The 18,576-nt window shown below is 49.3% G+C and overlaps 1 protein-coding gene across 2 annotated transcripts in view; it reads right to left on the bottom strand.

The window, feature by feature from the left end:
- mfsd2ab (MFSD2 lysolipid transporter A, lysophospholipid b) overlaps positions 1–18,355 on the bottom strand; it is a 79,107-nt gene extending 60,752 nt beyond the window's left edge. Inside the window, exons 1-3 of one of the 2 annotated variants that reach the window (XM_072247253.1) lie at positions 17,927–18,355; positions 10,697–10,822; positions 7,194–7,318 (exon numbers count right to left, since the gene is read on the bottom strand). In XM_072247253.1, coding sequence (XP_072103354.1) covers positions 7,194–7,318; positions 10,697–10,822; positions 17,927–18,019 — 344 coding nt within the window. In that variant the 5' untranslated portion in view covers positions 18,020–18,355. The remainder of the gene's footprint in view (positions 1–7,193; positions 7,319–10,696; positions 10,823–17,926) is intronic. The other variant, XM_072247251.1, reaches the window with a different exon arrangement.
- Positions 18,356–18,576: the final 221 nt, after the last annotated feature.

Below are 18,576 nucleotides of genomic sequence, written 5' to 3' on the forward strand. Positions count from 1 at the left end.
AACGTCAAAATGAGGAAGAAATATAGTCTAAGTGACTTTGACTGTGGAATGACTGTTGGTGCCAGATGGGGTGGTTTGAGTATCTCAGAAATCACTCATCTTTTCACACGTTACAGATTTTACAGGGAATTGTGTGATTTAAAAAAAACATCCAGTGACCGGCAGTTCTGTGGGTGAAAACACCTAGTTAATGCAAGAAGGCCAGAGGAGTCTGGTTCAAGCTGACGGGAGGAGGCTGACTAACTCAAGTAACCATGTGCTACAACAGCGGTGTGCAGATGAGGATCTCTGACTGCGCAACACGTCGAACCTTGAGGTGGATGGTCTGCAGCAGAAGACCATGAACATAAACTCATCCAACACACACAAAATGCTGGTGGAACGCAGCAGGCCAGGCAGCATCTAGAGGAAGAGGTACAGTCGACGTTTCGGGCCAGGACCCTTCAGTGGCCACTTTATTAGGTACGAGAGGTACCTGCAGTGGCCCACTAGGTGTATGTTTACTTACGTACAACTGCTGCTGTTTTACCAGGACGGAGGAAAGGTGAACGAGCTGAGCACGTTTCACAGCGAGGCAGCCAGGACAGCCACTGACATAAATCAAAAGCTGCAGTTTCCAATATACGCAAGGAGAGAAGGCCCGGTCCCAACACCTCTGAAAGGATCACATTGGAGGCACCATAACTGCACCACATGACCCATCTTTTACAAATGGACAACTCAAATTAAAAGCAAACACGGAAGGGAAAGTGCTGGTTGTTAGATCCTGTCGTCAAACGTGCCAAGATTCCACTGGCTGCATTAGCAACGGCTGATAAAGCTTTTACTTTATTCAGTCCAGCAAACCTAATTGGGCAGAATAAACAGCGGCTTTAATGTTCTGGCAGGATTTAAAGTTCATTCCTTGATATCAAGAGTATCAGGAAGAATATGGGAATGAGTGTTCATTTAATCTTCAGCCAGCACAGCACTGAAAGGCTGCTTTTGCTGCCCTCATACCGAGTTGCTATTGGCAGCAGTTACAAAGCCACCAGCCAGGATGTGAGATGGGTACAATTATCCTTTAATTATTTTTGTCAGGAAGCGGAAACCGGGAGCGCTGTGCCCTCCCACAAACATTGATGGATGAACCCGATAGAAGAGCCTGGAAAACGGCTCTCATGTGGGCACCGCTTCACAGCTGGCCAGTCAGAACCTGGCCCTCCCTCAGAAGCTCTGCAAGGCTCTCTACGCCGTAGGAAGCCTCTGCATGCTGCAACCAAGCCCATTTGTACCGGAGGAATCCGATGCAGACTGGGGGATTTCCCTAGCTACACATACACAAGAAAATCTGCATGTGTGGGAAATCCAAAGCTGTTGACTCTTTTCCATAGATGCTGCCTGGCCTGTTGAGTTCCTCCAGCATTTTGTGTGTGTGTGTGTGTGTGGCTTAAATGAAAAACGAAGATGGCGGCCAGCGGCCAACGGTGACATCCTGCAGACAGCTCACAAAACTTCTTTTAAATAGGCTTCTTCTCCTCAACTGCTTTTGATTGCAGCCTGTAAATTTCCACCTGGGACTTTGTATTTTTCGGCCGACTGAGTGACCGGCCGCTTCTGCTACCTGCTGGGAAATTGGGTGAGGTGGAGAGCGGCCATTGCTTCCCAAGGGCAGGGCGTGAGGCCGCGGGTGGCTCCACTGCTCCTCGCTGATTGAAGTCGACGGGGATGAGCGGGTGTTCAGCACCGTCATCCTGTGTTTGACCGGTTACCCTCTCGCTGCTGCGGGAGGAAGGGGCAGTCTCGATCACCTCAGCGTGGCTCGTGGCTGTGGGACTCTTTGGTTTGACGTTTACTATCCTCAGCGCAGAATGAGCTCCACAGCCGGGGGACTCTGCGGTTCACGTTCCAGGTATTTCTGGTTACTTTTGTTTTGCTATTTCCGCAATTTGATTGAGGCACTTCGGTGCGGAACTGCCTCTCCGCGGCCGAGGCCTGTGGTCATCGACACGGCGCTACAGTGAACTGACTCTCCGCGGCCGAGGCCTGCGGTCATCGACACGGCGCTACAGTGAACTGACTCTCCGCGGCCGAGGCCTGCGGTCATCGACACGGCGCTACAGTGAACTGACTCTCCGCGGCCGAGGCCTGCGGTCATCGACACGGCGCTACAGTGAACGGACTCTCCGCGGCCGAGGCCTGCGGTCATCGACACAGCGCGAAAGTGAACTGACTCTCCGCGGCCGAGGCCCGCGGTCATCGACACAGCGCTGCAGTGAACTGTCTCCGCGGCCGAGGCCTGCGGTCATCGACACGGCGCTACAGTGAACTGACTCTCCGCGGCCGAGGCCTGCGGTCATCGACACGGCGCTACAGTGAACGGACTCTCCGCGGCCGAGGCCTGCGGTCATCGACACAGCGCGAAAGTGAACTGACTCTCCGCGGCCGAGGCCCGCGGTCATCAACGCAGCGCTACAGTGAACTGTCTCCGCGGCCGAGGCCTGCATTCATCAACACAGCGCGAAAATGAACTGACTCTCCGCGGCCGAGGCCTGCGGTCATCGACACAGCGCGAAAGTGAACTGACTCTCCGCGACCGAGGCCTGCGGTCATCGACACGGCGCTACAGTGAACTGACTCTCCGCGGCTGAGGCCTGCGGTCATTGACACGGCGCTACAGTGAACTGACTCTCCGCGGCCGAGGCCTGCGGTCATCGACACGGCGCTACAGTGAACTGACTCTCCGCGGCCAAGGCCTGCGGTCATCGACATGGCGCTACAGTGAACTGACTCTCCGCGGCCGAGGCCTGCGGTCATCGACACAGCGCGAAAGTGAACTGTCTCCACGGCCGAGGCCTGCAGGTCATCGACACAGCGCGAAAGTGAACAGACTCTCCGCGGCCGAGGCCTGCGGTCATCGACACAGCGCTAAAGTGAACTGTCTCCGCGGCCGAGGCCTGCGGTCATCGACACAGCGCGAAAGTGAACTGACTCTCCGCGGCCCAGGCCTGCGGCCATCGACACAGCGCGAAAGTGAACGGACTCTCTGCGGCCGAGGCCTGCGGTCATCGACACAGCGCGAAAGTGAACTGACTCTCCGTGGCCGAGGCCCGCGGTCATCGACACAGCGCTACAGTGAACTGTTTCCGCGGCCGAGGCCTGCATTCATCGACACAGCGCGAAAATGAACTGACTCTCCGCGGCCGAGGCCTGCGGTCATCGACACAGCGTGAAAGTGAACTGACTCTCCGCGGCCGAGGCCTGCGGTCATCGACACAGCGCGAAAGTGAACTGACTCTCCGCGGCCGAGGCCTGCGGTCATCGACACAGCGCTACAGTGAACTGACTCTCCGCGGCCGAGGCCTGCGGTCATCGACACAGCGCGAAAGTGAACTGACTCTCCGCGGCCGAGGCCTGCGGTCATCGACACGGCGCGAAAGTGAACGGACTCTCCGCGGCCGAGGCCTGCGGTCATCGACACGGCGCTACAGTGAACTGCCTCTCCGCGGCCGAGGCCTGCGGTCATCGACACAGCGCTACAGTGAACTGCCTCTCCGCGGCCGAGGCCTGCGGTCATCGACACAGCGCGAAAGCGAACTGACTCTCCGCGGCCGAGGCCTGCGGTCATCGACACAGCGCGAAAGTGAACGGACTCTCCGCGGCCGAGGCCTGCGGTCATCGACACAGCGTGAAAGTGAACTGACTCTCCGCGGCCGAGGCCTGCGGTCATCGACACAGCGCGAAAGTGAACGGACTCTCCGCGGCCGAGGCCTGCGGTCATCGACACAGCGTGAAAGTGAACTGACTCTCCGCGGCCGAGGCCTGCGGTCATCGACACAGCCCTACAGTGAACTGTCTCCGCGGCCGAGGCCTGCGGTCATCGACACAGCGTGAAAGTGAACTGACTCTCCGCGGCCGAGGCCTGCGGTCATCGACACAGCGCTACAGTGAACTGTCTCCGCGGCCGAGGCCTGCGGTCATCGACACAGCGCTACAGTGAACTGACTCTCCGCGGCCGAGGCCTGCGGTCATCGACACAGAGCGAAAGTGAACTGACTCTCCGCGGCTGAGGCCTGCGGTCATCGACACAGCGCGAAAGTGAACGGACTCTCCGCGGCCGAGGCCTGCAGTCATCGACATGGCGCTACAGTGAACTGACTCTCCGCGGCCGAGGCCTGCGGTCATCGACACGGCGCTACAGTGAACTGCCTCTCCGCGGCCGAGGCCTGCGGTCATCGACACAGCGCTACAGTGAACTGCCTCTCCGCGGCCGAGGCCTGCGGTCATCGACACAGCGCGAAAGTGAACTGCCTCTCCGCGGCCGAGGCCTGCGGTCATCGACACAGCGCTGAAGTGAACTGACTCTCCGCGGCCGAGGCCTGCGGTCATCGACACAGCGCTACAGTGAACTGACTCTCCACGGCCGAGGCCTGCGGTCATCGACACAGCGCTACAGTGAACTGCCTCTCCGCGGCCGAGGCCTGCGGTCATCGACACAGCGCTACAGTGAACTGCCTCTCCGCGGCCGAGGCCTGCGGTCATCGACACAGCGCTACAGTGAACTGACTCTCCGCGGCCGAGGCCTGCGGTCATCGACACAGCGCTAAAGTGAACTGACTCTCCGCGGCCGAGGCCTGCGGTCATCGACACAGCGCTACAGTGAACTGACTCTCCGCGGCCGAGGCCTGCGGTCATCGACACAGCGCGAAAGTGAACTGACTCTCCTCGGCCGAGGCCTGCGGTCATCGACACAGCGCGAAAGTGAACTGACTCTCCGCGGCCGAGGCCTGCGGTCATCGACACAGCGCGAAAGTGAACTGACTCGATGGCTGTGGCTCCTGGACCAGTTTGGGGATTCTGCGGTTTGATGTGTATAATTTTTGCTTTTTGCACGATTTGTTCTTTTTTTCCCCATATATTGGGTATTTGCTCATCATATCCTAAGGGACCTCTCCTCGTCCAAGCAGGTCTGGAGGTCACAGCTAGATGCGATCAGTACAGTGTGTGATCACACTAAGAGTTCACCAGGAAACGTTGAATTCTTAACCAATTCCCCCCGGGATCAAGTATGACTATAACTATGACTTCCTTCCACACGCAAATTTCTACAGATGTACTGTGGACGTACCATGCATGTCCAAAGACATACCAGGTAGGTTAACTGGTCATTGTAAATTGTCCTGTGATTAAGTTAGGGTTAAAGAGGGGTTGTTGGGGTTTGCTGAAATGGCTGGGGAGGGTGTCAAGGGGCTGGAAAGGCCTATTCTGCACTGTATCGCCAAATTAAAAATAAATCTAAGTAAGAATAACTCTGGGATTTCTCTTCACGTATATGCAAACGCAGAATCCAACTGTCATTTTCAGTACAAACACCAGAAGATCTGCAAATGTCGGACACACACACACACACACACACACACACACACACACACACACACTCACACACAATGCTCAGCAGGTCAGGCAGCATCTGTGGAACGGAATAAGCAGCCGATGTTTTGGGCCCAGACCCTTCTCCACATAAATCTGCCTTGCAACTACCCCGAGTATAGTGTATCATATCTGAAGGGACACAAAGGGATGTTCCCTCAGCTTGTACAGAGGGAGTGGCTTCTAGAACATTGGGTGAGAGTTTGCTAGTTTAATCAAATGAATACTTAAAAGTGAGTCCTTAAAAGAAAGAGCTTGGAAATATTTTAAAAATATTTGAAAAATATAAGAAATTTTTTGTTCTTTTTAAGTTTGGTTAACTTTTATTTACCAAATTTTTTTTGGAATTTTGTTTTAGTATCTGGGAAAATGTTCAGTGTCATGGAATGATCTAAGTATTGAACAGCTCTGGTTAATTCTGTGGGCAGGACTTAGCTGTTGTCAAATTGTTAATTATTTGAGGCCTGGCACATCCTGCACCTCCTCGATGCAAAGTAATGAAAATAAGTTTCTTTTGCTGAGCAGATCCATGCTAGAGAGAACCCTGCTAGTGGTGTCTTGCAAAGTGTTACAGGGATGGTTACCAGCAGGTTTTTTATATACTGAAAGAAACCAAGGTCACTGGCAGACAGCAAAATTTACTTCTTTGAATGCATTTTAACTGACCCAGGATTAGAATGGTAGTAAAATTTGTTGCTTTGTGTAGCGTAAATATGGGAAAATATTGGCGAGGGAATGACCAGCTGGTCTATCAACCTTCCCTCTCTAGGTCACGGTGACTAAGCATCCTGATACAGAACACTTGGACTATAAACTCACACCATTAGATCACCTGCGAAGGATGGTTAAAAAGACATTCTACAATCACGAAAGAGGGTCTCTCGTAATCAGTGGCAAGGCTCAAACATTGAAGAAAATGCTGGATGTCACAGCTTTGTCAGTTTTTACATGAATTTAAGCCACACTTAAGATATTTATTATTTCCCATTAGTCACCTTATGCACTGCCTGGCGTCTCTACCAAAGGAGGTGTAAGGTGCTGCTTCCATCCGCTGGCCTGCAGGTCACCCTTGGGCAAGGTGTACCACTGGCTTAGCTCCCCACTTGATCATGGGAGCAGGTGGTGGATGGTCATATGAGCAGCCGGTGCATATCACAAGTCCCAGTTATGCGACCACTGACAGTAAGCAGTCAATCTCTGAAGAGTATTGATAATGGCTGAGGGGGTCACCCGTCTTGTAAAGACACTGCCCAGAAGGCGGCAATGTCAAACCATTTCTGTGGAGAAAATTGCCAAGAACAATCATAGTCATGAGACCACGATCGCCCACGTCACATGACATGGCACATAATGATGATGTCATAGAACATGGCAATTAATGATGATGATGATGTGTCACTCTGAACATACAATCAATGTTTATATATCTAAAATATTTATATTTGTTGTATTTGTTTTATTATTATGTTCTTTATCTTTTGTGTTTTTTCGTGCTGCATCATATCCAGAGTAACAATTATTTTGTCCTCTTTATACTTCTGTACAGGAAATGACAGTAAACAATCTAAAATCTTGAAATCATCCTATTTTGTTATAACGTGTGATTATTGAGACAATTCTACATAAAAATGCAAAGTTTAGGCATACACGCAGGCTTTAATAGTTCTCTCGCTTTTGATATAGTGAATAACGTTTCACAGGTAAAGTTTTTACCTGCCTGGCTGGTTCACAAGAGAAAAGTACAAGTGAAGCAGTGAATCCCAGAGAGAAAAAAAACTTCTTACCATGGCAGCAGCCTTCCAAACTTCGTCCATTTGCTTCTGCTTATGAAAAACCCGACAGCTGGGTCAGTGATTGCATCCCAGGCTCGGCCAATGAAAAGGATGAGGGACGCGGATGACGGGTCAAGCTGTGATGGAGGGAAATGTAGGTACATGATTATCCAAAAAGGACTATATTAAAGGACTCAAACTGCACCAGAGGAAGTTCAGCTTAATGTACTGCTTGCCTTAACTCTAGAGTTTGTGCTCTGGACCTTTGAACACTATCCAAATGTACCTAGTTCAAAAGTAAATTTATTATCAAGGCACGTATACATCATACGACCTTGAGCTTTGTCTCCTTACAGGCAGCCACAATACAAGAAGCCCAAAAGAACCCATTTAAAAAAAATCCAACTAACACCCAAAGAGGGGGAGGGGGAGGGGGAGGGGGAGGGGGAGGGGGAGGGAGAGGGGGAGGGGGAGGGGGAGGGGGAGGGGGAGGGGGAGGGGGAGGGGGAGGGGGAGGGGGAGGGGGAGGGGGAGGGGGAGGGGGAGGGGGAGGGGGAGGGGGGGAGGGAGGGGGGGAGGGAGGGAGAGAGAGAGGGAGGGAGAGAGGGAGGGAGAGGGAGGGAGAGGGAGGGAGAGGGAGGGAGAGGGAGGGAGAGAGAGAGAGAGAGAGAACAAATTGTGCAAACAATAAAAGCGGGCAAACAGCATTCAGAACGAAAGCGAGCCCATGGTCAGGGAATTGGAGCAGCTGAAGGAAACCCACGCGTAAATGGGAAGCAGTGTGCAAACTTGTTGTTGGAGGATTCCGGAACTGAACTCTGAACTCCGATGTTCCGTGCTGTAATAGTGTTGCACTAACTGCTAGGCTACCATGGCGCCTGACGAACGGGTCTTGCCTGAAACGTTGACTTTTACCCCTTTCCGCAGATGCTGCCTGACCTGCTGAGCTCCTCCAGTATTTTTGTATGTGCTCCTCACCGTAAAGTTAACTTGACACTTTTCTCTACTTCTCTTCACTAATATTTTCTAATGCAATTTTCTTTTGTCGGGCATCCTCTGATGAGGTTTGTTTATCTGAATTCCTTGAAACCAAGTGTCAAGAAGCTGTTACTAGCAAGCCCCAGCCAGTCTCAGCCTGTTTCGACTTGGCTAAGTGTGCCTCCAGCAGAGATTCCTGGACAGTAATCAGGAAAAACCTGCTCTTTAGAACGGACCATTCGCGAATGACCGTAACACTCCCAGTAAGTGGCCAGTTATAACTAGTACGACCTGAAGATTAAACTTGGCACCTTCTTCATTGGGTGACGTGGCTGCTTAGTGTGGCAGAGGTGTGAGGGGAGTGGCATTGAGTGGCAGGAGGAGAAAATCTAGATCACATGGCTGACACATGGAAAAGACTGGAAACGCTCAGCAAGTCAGCAATATCTATACAGAGAAAAATGGTTAATCTTCCCGGCCTGAGATCCTTCTTCAGAACTAGGAAATTGGGGGAAAAAGGTTAATACAGTAGATTTATTATCAAAGTACATACATGTCACCACATACAACCCCGAGATTCATTTAAGGCGGTAGCACCTTAACACCAGCTTCAACACACCCACACACACACACAGACACACAAAGTGCTAGAGGAACTCAGCAGGCCAGGCAGCACCTACAGAGGGAAATGAATAGTCAGTGTTTCGGGCTGCCACCCTTCGTCAGCACGATTACTGATGCAGGAGATTCTGACGCTGTCCCATTGAAAACATACGGAGGAAGAGAATAGATAAACATTTATGATAATTAGAGATCAGGGAAGGCGTTAGGTGGCCATCTCCTATATTAACTATATTAGCTACATCCTGGCTGTCAATATCTCAGAAAATCTATCCTGGGCCCAACATATCAATGCAGCTACAAAGAAGGCACGACAGTGGCTACACTTCATTAGCGGTTTGAGGAGATTTGATATGCCATCAAAGACACTCGCAAATTTCTACACATGTAACATGCATCACCGTCTGGCATGGGGTGGGGTGGGCTACTGCACGGGATCGAAAGAAACTGCAGAGGGTTGTAAAGTTAGCTCCATCATGGGCACTAGCCTCCGTAGTATCCTCGGCATCTTCAAGGAGCGATGTCTCAAAAAGGTGGCATCCATCATTAAGGACCCCCAGCACCCAGGACATGCCCTCTCCTCATCGCTACCATCAGGGAGGAGGTACAGAAGACTGAAGGCACACACTCAATGATTCAGGACCAGCTTCTTCCCCTCTGCCATCAGGTTTCTGAATGGACATTGATCCATGAACACAACCTCACTACTTTTTAAATTTCTATTTTTGCTCTACTTATTTAATGTAACTACCTAATACAGATATACTTACTGCAATTCAGAGATTTTCTCCCCCTCTATTATCAGGTATTTCATTGTACTGCTGCCACAAAGACAACAAATTTCACGACATATGCTGGTGATATCAAACCTAATTCTGATTCTAAATGAACTATTCAGATCAGGTCTGTTTTGCCATTTAGTACCCTGGCTAGCTGGACAATCATTTCCCTCCATAGACGCTGCCTGATCTGCTGGATTCCTGCAGCGGTTTCTGTGTGTTAATCCAGTTTTCCAGCATCTGCAAAATCTCTTGTCTCGGTTAAAAAGCAAATCTGTCGTCCTGCTTTTCCAGTTCCGACCTGAGACGTTAACTATTACTCTCTTCAGAAACACTGGCTGAGTTTTGCTGGTGAGCTCTGGATTTCAGATTATCAGCATCTGCAGTTTGTTTTTGATTTTCAGATACATACTGAGTGGCCAAGAGCCAATGAGTCTTGATAATTACTCCTTTCACTGAAATACCTTTAAATTTTCCAATGTGGAAGTATTCAGTTGGAGGTAAGTATTTCTTAATTGTAGAGTTCTTTGTAACATGATAAACTCATGGGAATAGGTCACACAGGCAACTTTACTCTGCACGACCTGCAATACCTTTTCAGTACAAGCATCTCAGAATTTTGCACATTAACGTTACAAGTACTGGATATAATGAATTCCATATGAGTCCCAAAATCCAGCACAATCCGTCCAGTATTTACCAGCAGCTCATTTTCCATTTCCTTAGCGGTGAAGAATACTGGAAGAGGAAGCCCTTAAAAACTGTGTATGTGGAGCAAATCTTGCGAGGAAAATAACATCCGTTAAAAACTCTTGCCACCGGCGATCCCAAAGCCCAGCTGCAAAAGGAGATGCATTGGGCGCAGGGCTAGCAACTCCATCTCGTAAAAACCCAGTGCTACAGAAGTGCCAACAGGAGCTCCAAAGACCCCAGTCCTGGGAGAGGAAGGATCTACACCTAGAGGGTGTATGAAGTCCTATGGTGAAAACAGAAGCCACAGGGTCAAGCAACCTGCAGCTCACGACTGAGGTCTCCCAGAAGCTGCTGTTGGTGGCCTATGCCACAGAAGGGTGAGGGGCATGACAAGAACATACATACATTAATTAATTAATATATTATTGAATGGGCTGGTCTCACCTGTGCGACATCCAACAGGTAAATTTGTAGGAAAAATCCAATGGCACATCCCGTTATCTGGTAGGGTGCTCCACCAATAGCATAACACAACTTACTGCACACCGAGAGGTCCTTTTTCATTTCTCTCTGAAAACAAACAGTGAAATACCTTAGAACAACAATTTTAGCTGACGTGTATTGTCCGCTCTGTAATAGTAGGCAGCCTTCAACTCGTTCGCTGACAATATCAGAAACTAACTTATTTCTTTCTTTTCAAATCTTTTTATTAGAAACTAACTTATTTCAACACCCGGGTCAGAATCAGGTTTAATATCACTGGCATACGTGGTGAAATTTATTGTTTTGCAGCTGTAGTACAAAGCAATACATAATAATACAAACTATAAATTACAGTAAGAAAATTATATAATCAAATTAAATGAACAGTGCATAAAGTGAGCAAAAAATGAAAATAGTGGAGGAAGTGTAGATGGATTCATTGTCCATTCAGAAATCTGCTAGGGGCGGAAGGAGCTGGTCCAGAAGTATTGAGTATGTGTCTTCAGGCTCCTGTACCACCTCCTTGCTGTTAGCAATGAGAAAGGGGCACGTCCTGGGCGATGGGGGTCCTTAATGATGGACGCCCCCTTTTTGAGGCATTGCCTTTTGAAGGTGTCCTCATTGCTTACAACTTCCTGCAGCTTTTTCCGATCCTGCGCAGCGACCCCTCTGTACCAGCTGGTGACGCAACCAGTTAGAATGGTCTGCACAGCACAGCTGTTCAAATCTTTGAGAGTCTTTGGTGACATACCAAGTCTCCTCAAAATCATAATGAAATATAGTTAATGTTGTAGTTTCTTTCTAATTGCATCGATACGTTGGGCCCAGGATAGATCTTCAGAGATGTTGACAACTAGGAACTTGAAGCTGCTTACCCCTCGATGAGGACTGGTATGTGCTCCCTCGACTACCCTTCCTGAAGTCCTCAATCGGTTTCCGGGCTGTTGTTGCGACACCACTTGACCAGCTGATCTAGCTATTTCCTGTACGCCTCCATGTCACTATCTGAAATTCTGCTAACAATAGTTGAGTCATCAGCAAATTTATGGATGTTGTCTGAGCTGTGCCTAGCCACGCAATTGTGGGCGTAGAGTTAGAACAGAGCAATGGGCTGAGCACACATCCTCAACATGAGTCAGAGAGGAGGAGATGTTATTTCTGATTCACACTGACTGTGGTCCCTGGTGACGAAGGCAAGGACACTGTTGCAGAGAGGAGGTACAGAGGCCCAAGTTTTGGAGCTTGTTGATTGGAACCGAGGGCATAATTGTGTTGAATGCTGAGATGTAATCAATAAACAGCAACCTGATGTAGGTAATGCTTTTGTCCAGGTGATCAAAGGCTGAGTGGAGATTGCATCTGCTGTAGACCTATTGAGGCCATAGGCAAATTGCATCCAGTCCAGGTACTCGCTTAGGCCGAAGTTGAATCTGGCCATGATTAACCTCTCAAAGCACTTCATCACAGAAGATGAGAGTGCCACTGGGCGGTAGTCTTTGAAGCAGCTCACCTGCTCTTCTAGGGCACTGGTATGTTTTGAAGCAGATGGGAGCCTCCGACTGCAACAGTGAGAGATTAAAAATGGCCTTGAACATTCCTGCCGGTGGGTTGGCACAGATTTTCAGTGCCCTACCAGGTTCACCATCAGGGCCTGTCACCTTGCAGGGGCTCATCCTTGAAAGATATTCTGACATCGGCCTCTGAGGCAAAGGTCACAGGGTCATCAGATGTTGCAGGGATACGCACAGGTGGAGTTTTATTTTCCCTTTCAAAGCGTGCATGAAACCTTCGAACCTTTTTGTTTAAAAAAGGCATTGAGCTCATCTGGGAGTGAAGCATTGCAACCATTCATGACGCTAGGTTATGCTTCATAGGAAGTAATGGCCTGAACTGCCAGAAGTGACATGCATCCGATTCTATCTTTAACCTCTATCAGAATTGTTTTTTGTTTTTAAAATAGCCTTCCATAGGTTGTATCTGGACTTTATGTCTGTTTGAAATAACCATAATCTTTTCATATTTTAACAGAATATACACAAGAACAATTACTGCTAAAAAATGCCCAGTTCTAGCCTCTACTCCCCAAAGCAATTCATGCTTTACTATTTAAGGGCAACCAGGAATTAGTTTCACCCGTCATCAATGATGCCCTCACCCGCGTCTCCTCCATTTCCCGCACTTTGGCTCTCACCCCATCCTCCGCAACCACAACGGGGACAGAGTTCCCCTTGTCCTCACCTACCACCCCATCAGCCTCTGGATCCAGCACATTATCCTCCGCATCTTCCGCCACCTTCAACAGGACCCCACCACTAAGCACATCTTTCCCTCTCCCACCCCTCTCCGCTTTCCGTAGGGATCGTTCCCTCCATGACTCCCTGGTCCACACGTCCCTCCCCATGGATCTTCCACCCGGCACTTATCCCTGTAAGCGTAAGTGCTACACCTGTCCCTACACCTCCTCTCTTGCCACCATTCAGGGCCCCAAACAGTCCTTCCAGGTGAGGCAACACTTCACTTGTGAGTCTGTTGGGGTCATCTATTGCATCCAGTGCTCCGGTGCGGCCTCCTCTACATCGGTGAAACCCGACGCAGATTGGGGGACCGCTTCGTCGAGCACCTCCGCTCCGTCTGCCACAACAGACAGATCTCCCGGTTGCCACCCACTTCCCTCTACTTCACATTCTGATTTGGATATATCCATACATGGCCTCCTCTACTGCCATGATGAGGCTAAACTCAGGTTGGAGGAGCAACACCTCATCTACTGTCTAGGTAGTCTCCAGGCCCTTGGTATGAACATAGAATTCTCCAACTTCCGGTAATTCCCTCCCCCTCCCTTCCCCTATCCCTATTTCACTCTGCCTCCCCCAGCTGCCTATCACCTCCCTCATGTTCTGCCTCCTTCTCCTACCCATTGTGCTTTCCCCTATTCCTTCTTCACCTTTCCTGCCTATCCCCTCCCCCACCCCTTTATCTTTCCCCTTACTGGTTTTTCACCTGGAACCTACCAGCCTTCTCCTTCCCACCCTCCCCCCCACCTTCTTTATAGGGCTCTGCCCCTTCCCCCTACAGTCCTGACGAAGGGTTCCGGCCCGAAACGTTGACTGACCATTTCCACAGATGCTGCCTGGCCTGCTGAGTTCCTCCAGCGTGTTTTGAGTGCTGCTTTGGCCCCAGCATCTGCAGGTTATTTTGTGTTCAGGAATTAGTTTAATAATCCAATAACGAACTGTTAAAATGAAGTATTTCCTTGTAATGTGTTGATAATGGTCCTGTGCAGTGGGACCACATGGATCATGAGGTTCTCTGGGTTTGATTCTCATTGTGTTCCAAGCCAGGACAGCAGTGCTGGATTGACTATTGATCTCAGCAGCCACATAGAGAATCGGATAGAGAACTATTGACACAAGAAATTCTGCAGATACTGGAAGTCCAAAGTAACACACACAAAATGCTGGAGGAACTCAGCAGGTCAGGCAGCATCAATACATATATATGCTGCCTGTTACACCACTTGCGTTTAGGAGAGCGATGAATGTCCTCCATCTCTGGTGGTGATCAGGGCTTCCTTCATCGGGTCAGTAGGCTTCCTCTTGGTTTTCACTACTGTAAGTCATACAAGTCTCCAGTGGAGACTCAGGAATACCATCACACTCAGTTGTAGAAGAATTCTTCATTGCTGTTTCTGTAACAATTACCGGCCAGGTTTGTTAGCCCTGAGTTGAACCCCTGAGCCTGGAGGACCGGTGGACCACTCTTAGTCTGACCTCTTCCCTTTGACCTGTTTGGCATGGGGGACCCTACCAATAGCCAAAGCAAAAAGCCCTGACCCCAGCCAACATAGCTCTCTGGGTCATTGAGGCACGCAAGCCTCTAAACCATGACTAGGTTGTGGGCCTCCTCGAGGAGGCAGCGTCTATGGAAATGAATAAACAGTTGACATTTCAGGCCGAGACCCTGCTTCCCGAAACTTCGACCGTTTATTCTCTTGCATAGACGGTGCTTACCCTGCTGAGTTCCTCTAACATTTTGTGTGCGTTGCTTTGGATGGAGAACTAGCTTTGTTGGTGAGGGGAGTGGGGACTGGGTGGAGGAAAGCTTTCTGCTCCCAGCCACCATTTAATCATCCGTCTAGGCATGTTTACTTGGATGAATGAGTTTGACGTCTACAATGAGGTTCCCGTGACTGAGTAGCTTGCTAACATATATATAAAAAAAATTGGCAGAGGTGAAGTATTAGAGGGTGTATGGATTTGGCAAAGTGCTTTTGGAAGACACAAATAATACAAGTACCAAGTGGCATTCTCTCTCTCTCTCTCTCTCTCTCTCTCACACACACACACACACACACACACACAGAAAATTGTCAGCATCCTAGTATCAGACAGAACTACCACTCAGTGAGATGGACAAATCACTTACGTTGATGAACTTTCCATTTTTAAGAGAAATGCTCCAGGAAAAGAAATATGTAAAAAGAGGGATTACGCAACTCAAAATAGTCACATGAAAAATATGCAATCCTCACTCACAGTAAATGACATAGCCAATGAATTTTGAAAACGTGTAACTTTAAATTTGGAATTGAATGGTCTTTTGGAATATCATAGGCAATATTGGCCTCACACACAGCATTAATTAGAAAATATTCTAATCATAGTCTAATGCTCTCACTAAAGTTCATGATTATGTATATCTTCAGATCACAATACATGCCCTCTTCTCACTGCTATCATTAAGGAGGTGATACAGGAGCCTGAAGGCACACACTCAACATTCAACACCCTCATCACTTCAGATTCTGCATGGAGAACGAATACATGACCACTACCTCACTACTTTTGTTTTGTTCTCTTTTTTGCACTAATTTATCTTCTCCATACTTAGTTTTTATGATTATGTATTGCAATGTATTGCTGCTGCAAATTTCACAACGTGCGCCAGTGATATTAAACCTGATTCTGAATGACCTGAAGATTGCCGACTCAATTCTCAGTTTGTTTTTCTTATAATAAAAAAAATTGTATCAGTGAGTCTGGATAGCAAGATTTACAGGCACTTGATCTAGAACTTGTAATGGAATGCAGAAAAATAGGAGAATTTCAGCACCAATTTGGTAGCACTTGCTGAAAAAACACATCTCCCACTATTCACAGACTCCATTTCATGATCAAATGATCAAAGCACTGTATCAAGTCAAGTTAATTATTGTCACTTACATGCATACTGTCAAATGAGACAACGTTTCTCCGGGCCAGGATGTAAAGCACAGTGATACACATAACACACAATAATTTAGGAAAGTAAGCTTTAAATCTGCAAATGAATTACGCAGAGATACACAAAGTAATGTGCATAAATGAAATACTGTAGGGTACAGTACAAGCTATCCGGTGACACTTTCAAATGCGGTGCGGCAGGGGGTTCAGAAGCGTTATGGCCCGAGGGAAGAAGCTGTTTCCCACCCCGACTGCGGGAGTCTTAAGGCTCAGCGATCAACGTCACAGTAATGCGCCACAGCACAGAGCAATCGATGGACCGAATGGCCTATGTTTTATGACCCAATCCAGCACAATGACGGTGAATTATGAAGTGAACAAAAATAACAGGGATCCCGTCCCTCGCCTCGTTAAATTGCACTGAGGCTAGAATCCTACAGTTGTACTTCCGTGAACCCTCGCTGCAGGAGGCAGACTAAAACTTTCTGAATTTAGGCAGTCATATTGTAAATTATTTTTTTTTAAAAAAGGTGCATACAGAACATTCCAGGAAACGAAATGGTATAACTGCCTTGGGGGTTTAACCACAAATACAACTTTGTGCTCTGGTTCTGATCAACGCGAGTCTCCAACAGTGGTAGCCTGAACTACTGAAAGTAAATAATGAGTTACTCCAAGGCGTTGAATTCCAAATTGCCCAGACTCTGGAATAGACAGACCCCCCCCCCCCAACCTGCCCATAGCCAATAGACTGGAAGGAAGTGCCTGCCTTGAAGCCAACAACATTATACTGTCGGTGAAAATCCCTTTTTGCTACCTCCGATCCGGAAACAAAACAATCGCTGATTTATAGCGTTTCCCGGAGCTTTTCAATAACTTCGCAACTTTTAAGTTTTGAAGGGCTCAGAGAATCTGTATCCGGTTCTGAAGACGTGTCTCTATTGCATTCTGCGCAGCTGTTTCTACTTAAGGCTGACAATTTCACTCACACTTCCCTCGCGCGGGTTGATACCACTCGCCAGTTCCTTTCTAAATCATACACGAGCGAGAGGGGCGAGTGAAGTGTCCTGGATGGTTACACAAGGTGAGGGTGACCTTGGTGGGCAAGTTGGAGGGAGGGGGTAGGTATCCCAGCTCGGTGGTTTGGGGGGGGGGCAAGTGAGGGAGATGTGGAGGGTGTTCTCAGCTTGTGTCTGAGGGGAGAGCGGAGGGGCAGACTGCAGAAAGAGGACAGGTGCGTGAACTGAGGGTATTCTGACACAGATTCGGGAGAGGAGGGCGAGATAGGGGTGGGGGCAAGAGAGTCAGGGGTAGACCTCGGTGGGTTGGCGAAGATCTGGGAACGAGAAGGGGGGGGGGTTGTCCAGGCTGGGTGAGGATCGCGCTAGAGGGTGCCCCCGGCTGTCCCGGTGGGTGAGAGTTGGCGTGGGGTGGGGTTGTGGGGAACCCTGGGTGGGTGATGAACGGGGTCGAGACGTCCCCACTCCGACCTCAAGCGACCGGTTAGTGAGCAGTCAGCCCTTGGCCGGGCAATCTCTCTATGGGCATTTCCTCAAGTGGGTCAATTAAAGAACCAGATCCCGAGACTTCCGCCAGCAGCCGGGTGTGTGGGGGAGACTTTGGACAAACAGAGCCAAAGAAACGCAGCTCAGGCTGCCGTGAGGTGTTCAACCACTCAGCTCGGCCTCCCTAACCCGCTCCGTCTGTCTCTCTTCTCCCGCAGCCCCGCTCTGCGATCACAATCCCCACCGGACAAACTCTGTGACGGGTACTCGGAGAGGAAACCATTCCGCGTGGACGCGGACCAAATGACACTCCCCTTATTTTCAATGCAAATCTATCAAGAGAAAAGTTATTCTCAGCACGGTTTTTTTTTGGTTTTAAATGGGGAATTGGCCTCACGCTGCGGGTCAGCGATTAAAGACTGCCTACGTTGTGGTCTATTGTGGATAAAGTCGGCTCCAGTTACCTGTTTCAGCGTCCGGTCTTCGGGCGTTATTGCCCGGGGCTGGAGGAAGCCCGCCGCCGTGCTGTAAGTGTCGCCGCCTTCTCCCCTGGCCATAGTCAGCGTGTCTAACTCCTCCTGGTAAACTCGGTGAATGAACGAGTTATGACTTTCCCTTTCCCGCCCATCGATTTCGTGGAGAGGCCGCGTAGCAATGTGGGTGTGACCATCACCCGTCGGTTGCTCGGGAGCTGAGATGGCAGCATTTTGCTGGGTGGGGGAAATGCGTGTCTGGCTAGAGATAGAGTTTTGTTCGTAGCCGATAAACGTGGTAAAGTCGTAAACGGCAGTCCCGAGGGACAATTGCGATGGCTGGGAGCCGGTGACCCGATTTCAAAACGATTTTAAAAATGAGTCGGTGTGGGAAGAGAGTGAACTTGTGAATGCGGCTGGAGATAATCCAGTCTCATCTTGTGGTCTAGCATTTTTTCCCCTAGAATTTCACAAGGCTGCCTGACGCAGAAGATTGTTTGGCAACGGCTCGTTTTAAACAACGTTGCCGTAAAGGCAAGAAGCTAAAATTTGAATTGGAACACATGCTGTCGATGTTCAGCAGCAGCTGTGAAACGGCTCGGGCCGATCACCCCTTGCTTTGCACAAGGAATTATCAATGA

This window comes from Mobula birostris, chromosome 30 (genome assembly GCF_030028105.1).
Source record: "Mobula birostris isolate sMobBir1 chromosome 30, sMobBir1.hap1, whole genome shotgun sequence".
Taxonomy (NCBI): Eukaryota; Metazoa; Chordata; class Chondrichthyes; order Myliobatiformes; family Myliobatidae; genus Mobula; species Mobula birostris.